General features: G+C 41.1%; 1 protein-coding gene across 5 annotated transcripts in view; it reads right to left on the reverse strand.

The window, feature by feature from the left end:
• The window catches only part of RBMS1 (RNA binding motif single stranded interacting protein 1), a 215,031-nt gene extending 213,797 nt beyond the window's left edge, over positions 1 to 1,234 (reverse strand). For 4 of the 5 annotated variants that reach the window (XM_025404167.1, XM_025404166.1, XM_025404162.1 and 1 more), the window contains exon 1: positions 554 to 1,234. In XM_025404167.1, coding sequence (XP_025259952.1) covers positions 554 to 628 — 75 coding nt within the window. In that variant the 5' untranslated portion in view covers positions 629 to 1,234. The remainder of the gene's footprint in view (positions 1 to 553) is intronic. The other variant, XM_025404168.1, reaches the window with a different exon arrangement.
• Positions 1,235 to 12,922: the final 11,688 nt, after the last annotated feature.

Consider the following 12,922-nt stretch of genomic DNA (forward strand, 5'->3'; position numbering starts at 1 on the left):
AGGGGCGGGCGCGCAGGGCCGGAGGCGGGGAGGAAAATGTCCCGGCCCCGCCGCCCCTCCACCCCAGTCGCTGCGCGCGCGGGAGGTGGAGGGGCGTCCCTGGGGGGCGGGAGGCTCCGCGTCACGGCGAGGGGAGCAAAGAGTTACAGCTTACAGGGCGAGGCCCTTGGAGAAAGGGTCGAAAAGCCGGGCCACCAGCGGATCCAGACGCGGACGCCAGGCGACGGCGGCCGGCCAGCCAGGGCTCGGCGAGGGGCGCCGCTCGGCCCCGCGACCCTCCCCGCTGGCCGGGCCAGGAAGGGGCTAGTGGCTCTTTCCTGTCTAGTCTCTCCCCCCGCGCCTTTCTGTAACCCGATCCCCGCACTCCGCTCCCAGGGAAGCCGCCGCCCCGCGCGCCGCCCGGCTCTGCCCAGGCCAGCGCTATAGTTAGCAACCTTCCAGCAACTCCGCCCGGGGGCGGCGGGGGCTCGCTGCGCGCCCCTCCCCGGGCCCGACCCCGCGCGCACCCCCGGACCCCCTCCTCCGGCCGTCATCTCCCCCCTGTGCCCTTTACCTTGGCTTGCAGATACTGGGGGTAATAGTAGGTGGCGTACTGAGGGTACATCTGCTGTTTCCACACTTTGCCCATGAAGCTGGAAGGGAGCCTGCCGTGCAGGGTCGCGGACACTTTGGGGTTTCCAAGTCTCGGGCTCTCCTGCCTCTCCCTTTCCGGCGGCGGCGGCGGCGGCGGCGGCGGCTGCTGCTGCCGCTGCTCCACCTCCCAGCCGGGACCAGACGTCCTCCTCCTCCTCCTCCTCTTCCTCCTCCTCCTCCTCTTCCTCCTCCTCCTCCTCCTCCTCCTCCTCCCAGGCAGAAAGAAAGACACTGCAGAGCGCAGAGGGCACCCCGGACAGGGCGCTCCCAAGGAGTTTCCTCCCGGAGCCCGACTGCTCCGGGGCTGCCAAGGGCTGGCGCGCTGGCCGCGGTCCGCTCGGGGAAGCTGGCTGCGCGGGGCTGAGAGGTGATCAATACAAGTGGAAAGTGCGGCAGCGGCGGCTGCGCTCGGTGCCAGGCGGCATCTGGGGTGGGTGCGCCCGAATGGGAGAGAGGAGAGGGGCTGGCGTTCCGAGGCCGTGGGGGAAGGGCGAGCGGGGGCGGGGCCTAGGCGACGCCGAGCCCGGGACCCGCGGAGGTGAGGGCTGAGTTTTAACCACTCCTCACCTCCTAGGCTCGCGGTTGGACTGGCGGAAGCCCTGGGAGTCCAGATCGCTTTGTGTCGGGGGTGGGGAAATGGGAGTGGGAGTGAGGTGGAGGGGGAATGCGGCGGGGGGACCCAGCTTAAGAACTGCAGGGCGGGCACCTCTTCTGCTTTCCCGAGTTTTTTTCTTCGTAAGGGGGAGGGGAAATAAGGGAAAAGAGGAAATCTGATTAATCTCTCACTTCCCATCGCCCGGTAATTTTTTTTCACAAGGGAAGGAAAATGATTTAATGCCCAACAAAGCTGGAGTCCGGACACCTGGGTTCTGTTCCTCCCACCCACCACCCACCCCGGGCCACAAGACTAATCTAGGTGACCTTGGGAGGGTTAGCGTCCTTCAGTTTGGTTTTCCCAGATGTGAGAGGTGAAATCATGCCCCTTGCACAAGGGGAGGAAAGCACATACACACACACACAAACACACAAACACACACCCCTCACAACAAATAGACGGATCCTTTTAAGGGGGGGATGCCGCAAAGAGGCAGAATGTTATTAGAGGACACAATATAGACATCAGCTTTTCTCTGCCTCTTTCTAATGCTGCCAGACAGTCTGTCAACTCCCACTCAGGAGCAAGGAAACTCCCTGAGTTTGGAATATTTTAAGGCCATTTTGAAAGTCACGCTGGCATATTGTTGCAGTGTGCTTCAGTGACATATAAAATCAATCTCTCTTTCTGCCTCTCTCCATCTCCTAATTGTCGCAGCTCTAGACAGCCCCAGACCAGCAGTGGTTCAGTTCACTACATAACTGGATATAATTTAATGGAGTTAATTGGTCCCCGAAGCTGCCTGCAGAAGACTTATATTTCCAGCTCAAAAAGAGAGCTAATACCAAAACGTACATACGGATAGCATAGGTAAGCAAACATCCTCAAATTAGGGTTCCGGCACATCTAATAAAATATAATAAAAACTGTGTTTGTTATTAAATAGACCTCGATTACTTTGTCATTTTGGTTTTTGGAGAGTCTTTTGTTAATAGCACAAGGTAAATTAAACTCAACTGGAATGCATTATTTTGTTAAACAGTTATTATTTTTATATAACATTTTAAAACAGGTTTAGTAAGATACTTTAAAACAATGACAAAATAGAGACCCGAAGCCCTTATAATCGTTATATGGTTTAGACAAATTTCTAGATCATACATGTTTGACAAAAAATAAATATAAGTATAGGTGAGCACGTTTTGGGTCTGCCAGGAGGCAAATCATGTCCCTCTCATTTACCGATGTAAAATCCTATAAGGAAGCTAATATTTACTGTGTCTGCTATATTGTAGGCACTGTTGAGGTGCATGCAGACCTGAAAGGTGGAGTGGGTCACTGTCAGACTAGGGGAGCCTAAAATATTTCCCATATTGTTTCAATGTGGGCCCCTTTAATGTTTTTAAACAGAGAACTGACATGAACTAAATTGTGCTTTAGGAAGACTAGGAATGATGGTTTGGAAGAGTGACAGAAGGAAGAGAAGTAAATCGAGAACAATCGCAGACGTTCTAGGTTTGAGGTAATAAGGGAAACGACCAAACTTAGACTGTTCTACTTACTGTTTTTTTCTGGATGATGGAAATTCAGCCTGTTTTAGAGAACCCAAAAGCAGACCCACACTTATATAGACACTTGATTTATGACTGAGTTGGTATTATAGCGCAGTGGAGAAAGAATGAACTTTTCAATAAATGATTCTGGGTCAATTGGCAATCATATGGAAAAACTGAAATAGCAGCCCTGCCTCACACATACCAAGGGAGGAGGGGGGAAAATTGAGGTGAATCATGACCTGGATGCGAAAAACAAAAGTATAAAGCTGTTAGAAAACAATATAGAAGAATATCTTGTTGACCCTGAAATAGGAAAGATTGGTTAAATAAGGGGAACAACAGTGTAAGACTGACAGATTTGACTGTTAACATTAAGAACATTGGTTCACTGCAGGATTTTATAAAGAGTGATAAAAGCCACAAAATACTTACTTGTAATACATATAGCACAAAAAGGTTAATATACAGAATGTATAAAGAATCAATAAGAAAAAGAGAACTTGTTAGAATATGAACAAAATGAATGTGTATTTCACAGAAGCACAAATATCCAGAAAACACATAAAAAGATGCTCACGCTCATTATTAATAAGAGAAATGCAAGTTAAAATAATAATACTCTACCATTTCATATTCACCAGATTTGCAAAAATTAAGAACTCTGAAAATATTAAGAGTAGGTAAAAATGTGGAAGAGGGGGATATCTGAAAACACTGCTTACTGGAGGAAATATAAATTGGTCTAAGCAACACTTCAGAAAACAATTTGGCATTCCTCAATTTCATTTGCATGTTTCCTACAACACAGTAACAGGTACATATCTTAAATAAATTATTTTATATGTGCACCAGGAGAAATGTACAGGAATGTTCATAATATGCAGACAATAACTCAAATGTCTACCAACTGCAGAATGGATTAAAAAGGTTTTAGTATATGCACACATTGGAAGTCTTTGCAGAAACAGAAATGAATAAACTGCAGTTAAAAGCATCAACATGGATCATTTCAAAATTGATGTTGAATGAAAAAGGCAAGTCAACAGAATGCATAAAGCATGATTCCATTTGTATGAAGTGCAAAAACAGAAAAAATAACTAAACAGTATGTTATGTAACAATAAGGGCAAGAGTAGTTTTAAAAAACTTTTATAAGGAAAATCAAGAGTAAAATAACATAAAATTCAAAACAGTATATCTTAGGAAGAAGAAGCATGAAGTATTTAAGGAGGGGCCAAAGGAGACCTCTAGAAATAGTAATGTTGGATGTTTTGCTCTGGGTTATTGATACATGAGAATGCATTTCAATGTTTTTCTTTTAATGTTCATAAGTTCTTTTGTATTTTTACTGCATTTCATGTGAAAACATTCTAAAACAAAAAATCAGCTTTTAATTTTAAGCATGATCATTTTCAAACAAATACAAAAGCAGAGGAACCCTCTGTTCCTAACATCCAGCTTCAACATTCATCAACCTTTTGTCATTCTTGTTTCTTCCATCTTCTCTCTCTCTCTCTCTCTCTCTCTCTCTCTCTCACACACACACACACACACACTTTTATTTTTCTAGAGCGTCTCAAAGCAAATCCCAAGCATCATGTTTCAGCAGTAACTATTTTAGTACCTTCCTCTAACAAATAACTTTTTAAAAACATAATGTCATTGTCACACCCAACAAATTTAACAATAATTTGTTAATGTGAGCTGATACCCAATTCTTGTTCATTTTTCTACTGTTGTCTAAAAATCATTTGTAGTTTGTCTATTTAAATCACGTTAAAACAATGTCCACATATTAAATTTGGTTGATAAATCTCTTAAGAATCTCTTAATAAAACAGTTTGTCCCCACTCATTTTTAAATTTGGTATTTACTTGTTAAAGGATTTGGGTCATTTGTCCTGTAGAATATCCCGCATGGCTGATTGCAACCTCATGGTGTCATTTGCAATGATGATTAGTTCTAGAGGTTTGATTAGATGCAGATTCACTTTTTTTTTGACAAAGAATAGTTCCTAGATGGTACCGAGCACACATAGGGAATGTGATGTGATGTGTATCCCATCAGAAAACCGTAATGTCTGGTTGTCTCATCTTTGGGGATGTTAAGTTGATCAGAAGTTCAGGCATTATCAGTCTAACTGGTTCATTATAAAGTTCCCCATCAACCATTCAGAGGATGTTTTTCAACATTTGTGAGTTTTACCTCAATCTATTTTTTTCTAATTAGGAGTTACAAATTGCGGTTTTTCTCCTCTTATAATTTCTTCTGCACTTATTAGTTAGAAATTGTCTATGGAGAAGAACTTTCTCTCTTCAACTCTTTGGTTAACTTAAAATACAGCTAGCAAAGGAAAGGTAGGATAAATTTCTCCTATTTATCAATTTTTAGGAGATGAGTTGGTGCCCTTAGGAAACTCCAAAGCTAACCAGTTTTAAGTAAGATTCTGGATTTGTGATTTTAATGTACTGTATTTGAATTGCTTCAACCCATTGCAGTCATTATTCTTATTGGTGCTCAAATTGTCCCATTTTTGGGCAATAGGAGCCCCTTCAAGTTGCCTCATGTCAAAAAAAAACAAGAACAAAAACAAAAAAAAAAAACAAAAAAAACCAGACTCTAACAGTCTTGACAGTTTGCTTTCTTTCTTTCTTTTTTTTTTTTTTTTTTTTTTTTTTTTTTTTTTTTTTTTTTTTTTTTGCTTTCTAGCGTAAGATTGTCCCAGGTTCTTATATGGTTCATACCCAGATCTGAGTCTGCTATTAGCCATTTCTCTTTTTGAAAAGAAAAAAGGTCAGCTTGCCTTAAAAATTTTATATAATGACACATTTTTTTTTAAATGTGTGCTACACGTTTAGCACTTTTGTGGGAAGGAGCTCATGAAGGAATCTTAATAAAACTTTGTGCCAAGATGACCCTTAGGAAAGCATGACCCATTAAGTGCTTTTTCCCAAGAGAGGTTACACATTGACATCTGTGCCAGCGCTGAAGAAGCATCCTCTATGTGCAGGCCACCGGGGATACAGCAGACTTGATGCGTACCTTACAGAGCTTACAGTCTCATGAGAGAGACAGAGATAAAACAATGATAAGTTGTGATAAACTCTATGAAGAAAGCAACAGGATAATAGAAGGAGAGTAACTTTGTGGGAGTTGGGTTACGAATTCTGTAGTTGGGGACAACCTCTTCCAGGAAATATAATGAATAAAAATGGGTCAGCCATAAGAACTTGTTATGGAGTAAAAAAATGGAGGGTTGTTTTCCTACAGAAGCAGCAGCAAGTTACAAACCTTGAGGCATGAACTAGTGCATCCAAGATCTACAATCTGTTTTCTCTTATAACCAAAGGTAAACGTTTTTTATAGTTAATCAGAAGTGGACCAAACAAATTAGTTTTGATTAATGCCTTTGTTCTAATGCCATCTCCTTGAGACTATTGAAATAATTGGATAAAATGAGACATTTTGCTACAAAAAGGCCCCGTGCTGCAGCATTAGTGAATTGTAAATGGGATTTAAGTTCATGAGAAAGGTCTTATGCAGAACTTGGAACATTACTGAGTGGTTACTATTCTTGTTTCTATAGTAGGTAACTAGGTTATATCTGCAATACATTTACTGAACACTTAAACAGAAAGGCAATAGTTTTTGCAAGATGAAAGCGTTGCTGGCATATGCATTAGAGTTCTTAGAGGGTTAAACAAGTAAGAACATAGATAAAAGGGAACCAACACTTATAATCTACTATGAAGTTTCATCATGAATAGGAAATTGTTTTATAATCTGCAGGAATGTTTATGTATAAATCTTCTAGCCTGATGTTCCTCAGATATTAATCATCAGACCCTATTTTGTGAAGCCCTAAATTAGGAAACTAAAATCTTGTAAGTCATTGCTAAAGAAAAATATTTTCTTTATAAATGGTAATATGCTTTTAAAAATAATTCATCAAAATGAAACATACCATCTTAAAATTCTCAGAATGTGTTCCCCAACCCCACCAGAGTTTGAAAAGCAGTATTGACTTCATACTTCTTACCACAACTCATAACTTCCTTCCTGACCAGGCCCTTCCCATTTTTCCAGATTCATTTCCGCTATGTTACCTCTTGGCATAGAGTTATTTCCTCCCTTCCATTGCCTGCTTCTTCCAACCCTCACCATATTGTTGTATGGTGAGGGTTGGAAGGGTTGGAGGGTTGGAAGACCAACTGTGGCCTTGTCTAATCCATTTGCCTAGGGCATCTTTCACCTTTCTTCATCTGGTTCATTCTTACTCTTTCTACAAGACTCAGTTCTATCCAGACTTTCTTCAGTCACCAGGTTGGGTCAAATATACCCCCCATGGTTCCCAGACTGAACCTCTCTCCAAACATCAATCACATGAATTCATTCAGTAAATAAGAACACAACTGGAATGGAGGAGGAGCAGAGTTGGATGAGAGTTGGAGAATTCCAGGCAAAAAAATCAGTATGTGCAGAAGTGTATGCTTGGAGATCTACAAATCATTCATTGTGACTTACAATGCCAAGTACATGCTGTTATGGTCTGAATGTCCCCAAAATTCACATGTTGAAACTTAATCCCCATTGTGTTGGTATTAAGAGGTGGGACCTTTTGAGAAGTGATTAAGTCATGAGGGCTTTGCCCTTATGAATGGATTAGTGACTTATAAAAGGGCTGGAGGGAGCTAGTTTGAGCCCACTTTGCCCTTCTGCTCTTGGCCATTTGAGGATGCAGCAAGAAGGCTCTCAGCAAACACTGAATGCCAGCACCTTGATCGTGGACCTCGCAACCTCCAGAACCATAAGAAATAAATTTCCACAGTTTATTTCTAGTCTGTGGCATTTTGTTGTAGCACATGCATTTTGTTAAGGTACATGCCAAGGTAAGTGAGACTGGAGCTGGAAAGACTTAAGTAGGGGCCTGCATCATGAGAACTTTATTAGAATACCACTGTTCAATGAGTGAAAATTTAAAAATATATTAGGCATAGTCAATAGAAAGAGCCTTGTGGTCGGGCGTGATGGCTCACACCTGTAATCCCAGCACTTTGGGAAGCTGAGGCAGGCGGATCACTTGAGGTCAGGAGTTTGAGACTAGCCTGACTGACAAGGTGAAACCCCATCTCTACTAAAAATACAGGAATTAGCCAGGCAAGGTGGCAGGCGCCTGTAATACCAGCTGCTCGGGAGGCTGAGGTAGGGGAATTACTTGAACCTGGGAGGCAAAGGTTGCAGTGAGCCAAGATGGCACCACTGCATGCCAGCCTGGGTGACAGAGTGAAACTCTGTTGAGAGAGAGAGAGAGAGAGAGAGGAGAGGGAGGAGAGAGAGGAGAGAGAGAGGGGGGAGAGAGAGAGAGAGAGAGAGAGAGAGAGAGAGAGAGAGAGACAGAAAGAAAAAAAAGAAAACAAAGAAAGAAAGCAAGACAGAAAGAAAGAAAGAAAGAAAGAAAGAAAGAAAGAAAGAAAGAAAGAAAGAAAGAAAGAAAGAAAGAGAAAGAAAGAAAAAAAGAAAGAGAGAGAGAGAGAGAGAAAGGAAGGAAGGAAGGAAGCCTTGTAAATCCCCTGGGCTTTATTCTGTTGACCCAAGGGCATTATTGGGGGTATTATGAAATCTGAGTTGCAATCTAAGTTACAAGGTCAGATTTATGATTAGAAAGAATACACTCTCATCAAGATGGTAGATAAATTCAAGAGGAATAGGTGAGACTAGAATCAGAAACAGCAGTTGTTCCAGAGAAGAAGTGACAATGGCTTAAACTAGAGCCAAGATGTATAAAAACAGTGTCACTGATCCATTCTAGGTACAGACAGTAAGGAGTGCATTGTCTGTGGAGAATGTAACAATAATAAGAAAGTAACTAAAAATCTGTCTGCTTTCCATTATTACTGAGCACACTTTTTATCACTAAACAATATTAGTAATAAGTACACACTCTCAAAAAATATTTTGCTGGTCTGAGTTCCAAAGAATTGCCATAGTTACTGTGGAGGTTTAATAATTGTATTCATTATCTATTACTGATGAACAGTTATTCCCCAAATTTATCAGCTTGAACAACAAACATTTATTATCTCACATGGTTTCTGAGAGTCAGGAATTTAAGAGTGGCTTAGCTGGGTTCCAGCTCAGGGTCTCTCATGAGATTAAGCTGTTAACTGGTGCAGTAGTCACCTGAAGGTTTGACTGGGGCTGGAGGATCTGCTTCCAAGCTCACTCATATAGCTGTTGACTCACATCCTCAGCTCCTCTCTATATGAGCTTCTCTCTACAAGACTGCCCCTGACATGGCAGTGGCTGTCTCCAGAGTGAATGATCAGAGAGAGAGAGTGTGAGATGGTGTGATCAACTGAGACATAAGCTGCAGTGTCTTTTATAGCCTGATCTCAGAAATGACTTACCATCAATTTGCCATATTCTATTAGTCACCATGTGGCAAGGGACACTGCCTACACAAAAAGATGCATAGTAGGGTGGGCATAATTAGAGATCCTCTTGGAGGCTGGCTACCACCATAATGCGTATGGTGAACACATTCTTATTACTTAGTCTACTTACTTAATCATACAATGAACATTGTATGCTACATGGAAGTTAGTTTAGAAAATTACTCTTCAACCAGCTACTCCCCATTTCCTGCTCCTCCTAGCCGCTGGTAACCAACAATCTGCTTTCTGTTTCTATGGATTTACCAATTCTGGATATTTCATATAAATGGAATTATACAACCTATAACCTTTTCTTGTGTGGCTTCTTTCACTTAGCATAATACATTTTTTTTAGGTGTATCTGCTTGTAGCATGTTTCAGTGCTTCATTCCTTTCTATGGCTGAATAATATTCTGTTACATATATATGTATGTTAAATATATAATATACATGTATATATCACAATTCATTTATCCATTCATCTGTTGATGGATATTTGGGTTGTTTTCGCCTTTTGGCTATTGTGAATAGTGCTGCAATGAACATTTATATAGAAGTATTTTGTAGGGGTTGGGTGTTACTGATTTTGACATGCCAGTGAACATTTGAGTGTGTTCAGTAGGTGCTCATGCCTGTGAGTCTAAAACTAAGAGGAGAGGTCAGAGATTGAGACAGACCTGGAAGTCAGCAATGATATATAGGTTGTGGTTAAAATTAAAAGAAGGATGGCCAGGCGCAGTGGCTCATGCCTGTAATCCCAGCACTTTGGGAGGCCAAGGCGGTTGGCTCACCTGAGGTCAGGAGTTTGAGACCAGTCTGGTCAACATAGTGAAACCCTGTCTCTACTGAAAACAAACAAAAAATTAACTAGGCATGGTGGCAGGTGCCTGTGATCCCAGCTACTTGGGAAGTTGAGGCAGGAGAATTGCTTGGACCTGGAAGACGGAGGTTGCAGTGAGCAGAGATCGCGCCATTGCATTCCAGCCTGGGTGACAGAGCAAGACCCTGCCTCAAAATAAATAAATAAATAAATAAATAAATAAATAAATAAATGAAGGGTGAGATCACCTAAGGAGAGCATGCACAGAAAAAAGAACAATGAACCAAAGGTAGGAATTAAGTCAAAATATTTATGGCATACAAGACTTGCCTAAAATCCTTAGATATCTCTGATCTACTCCCTTGGGCATCCTTAGCATCAAACCAGCCCACATAGGCAGAGCTTCTCATTTATTCTTAACCTATGCACTTTATAAGACTATATAACTTCCTTCAATTACTTACTCAAGAGGCTAGTCATTTTTATTATTAAGAAATCCCCTTTTCTTTCTAGGTGTTTAAATTGCAATTTTTGACATTAAGAAATCCCAGGCCAGGCGCGGTGACTCACGCCTGTAATCCCAGCACTTTGGGAGGCTGAGGCGGGCGGATCACGAGGTCAGCAGATCGAGACCATCCTGGCTAACATGGTGAAACTCCGTCTCTACCAAAAATACAAAAAATTGAGCTGGGCGTGGTGGCGGGCACCTGTAGTCCCAGCTACTCGGGAGGCTGAGGCTGGAGAATGGCGTGAATCCGGAAGTCGGAGGTTGCAGTGAGCCGAGGTCGCGCCACTGCACTCCAGCCTGGGCGACAGAGGGAGACTCCGTCTCAGAAAAAAAAAAAAAAAGAAAGAAATCCCATTCCGTTCTGCGGAAGATAGATAATGTTTCGTCAGTGCTCTATGATACAAATAGCTTCTCAGGCATCTTTTCTATTGACTAAATAACCACAGGCCTTTCATCTTTCCTTTAAATATTTTCTCACATTTAAATGCATATTCTAGGTGTCCTGTAATTTACTACATCATGATTCAGTTGGATAATCTAGCAGGGTGCCACTCATGCTCAATAAAGTATGTGCTTTACTGAGTTCTTGTTGTGAATCCTTCTTTTAAGATAGTACCATGTTCTGTTATTATAAAAAGAACAAGACAAACCCACTATTGATTTAGTAGTATCTTTAACTTGTGCTCCATTATCACCTCAAGCCCATTTATTGGCATTTATGTGTAGATCTTTATTTCTCTTATTCTATCAGTAGACAGTATTTTAATTTCAGGGCACATATTAATATTTCCTTCAAAATTTTCGATTAAAATCTTTTGTTTTACACATATCTCTAATGTGTTTAAAAAACAAATATTCTTATATTTTTAAGTGTTAATACTTTTGTCTTATTTGTTATGATACCAGGGTTGAAAATTTTCCCAATTCCTCTTTGTCACTGATAGGGGATACTGAACAACACTGGGGACCTAAAATTCATCCCAACGTGATAGCTTTCAAACAGATTGACACTAAGCTGTTCGCCTGCACTTTTGGGGATATTACTCTTCATCAAATTATGCTCCTAGGATTGCATGAGACTTTTTATGTTTGCAACCTTCGCATTTTAATGGATATTGGAGCGTAAGCAAGACTGTAAATCTGTCTATAGGACTAAATTCCAGCTCATACATACCTCAGTTGTTTCCATTTCTTGTACGCTCAATGTAGAATGCAGTAATGGTAAACCATCCAATCTTTGCCAGGACTTTTTGTGTTTGGCATATACATTGTGATGGACACAGCAAGGATAATGAAATGCAAGTAATCCTGTGCTGCCAAAATGCTTTTGTTGGAGTTTTTTCTGTTTGGAAGATGCCTGGCCTAGCGAGTTGAAGGAAATCTCATCCAGCATTCAGAAGAACAGTAACTACACCCTGATGTCTGGAAGAAAGTGACTCCTGAATAATGTGATTACAGGCCAGTGATGTTAATTGCTGTGCAATCATTAGGATAACAAGACTTTTTGAAAGATTCGTCTTTTATGTGCTCAGAGGGAGGAGCTAACATACCTTAGTGTTATGGAGGGAGATGAGATCACCTAATAATTTCCTGGGTTACCTACTTAGTTAGTTATTTACTAAACTCCTGGGTAATTGGTGTTGGTGGAGAATGGGCAGAGTCTGTATAGGTCAGGGCATCCACCAGGATCCTGCATGAAAAACAGCCATTTTCTAGTTGGCTTCCTGGAGGTCATGCTCACATTTGACTTCCATGAATTTCTTACACTTGATAACTCTTATACAATGTCAGACAATTACTTAATGTCATCTCATTTAATCCTCACAGTCCCCCTGCTATGTAGGCTACTGTCTTTGCATTTGCAGATGAGAAGACAAAACTGCCGGAGGTTACATCTTGCCCAAGCCTTCAGAGTAGAGGAATCATGATTTGAATTGGGTTTATACTCATTGCATTATGCCTCATTATTTCACTGTAAGCAAAGAGCCAATGGAAGATATAAACAATTTAGTTAATTTTCTAATTAATTTTGTAATTAGTAAAGACATTTATGTAAATTTTCTGTAACTTTGTGTATTTATCTACTCTCGTCTTGTAAAAGCTTCTTCTGATCTTAATTCATATACAATTACGATTTTTATGTAGTTATAATCATAAATGCACAATTTCAGGTTCAATCACTCTCATGTAACATTTTGTTTACATTTTTCTATATTGTATAGCTTTTATGATTACAATTTTAGTAACTATACAATACTACACTCGGTAAATATTCAATCATAAAAGAAATGTAGCAGTGAAAATTAAGGCAGCACAAGTATACCTCACTTTAGGAAAACCAGAATTATGGACAAGCAAAAAATGCAAAACAGGCTG

The sequence above is a fragment of the Theropithecus gelada genome, chromosome 12 (genome assembly GCF_003255815.1).
Source record: "Theropithecus gelada isolate Dixy chromosome 12, Tgel_1.0, whole genome shotgun sequence".
NCBI classification, from domain to species: Eukaryota; Metazoa; Chordata; class Mammalia; order Primates; family Cercopithecidae; genus Theropithecus; species Theropithecus gelada.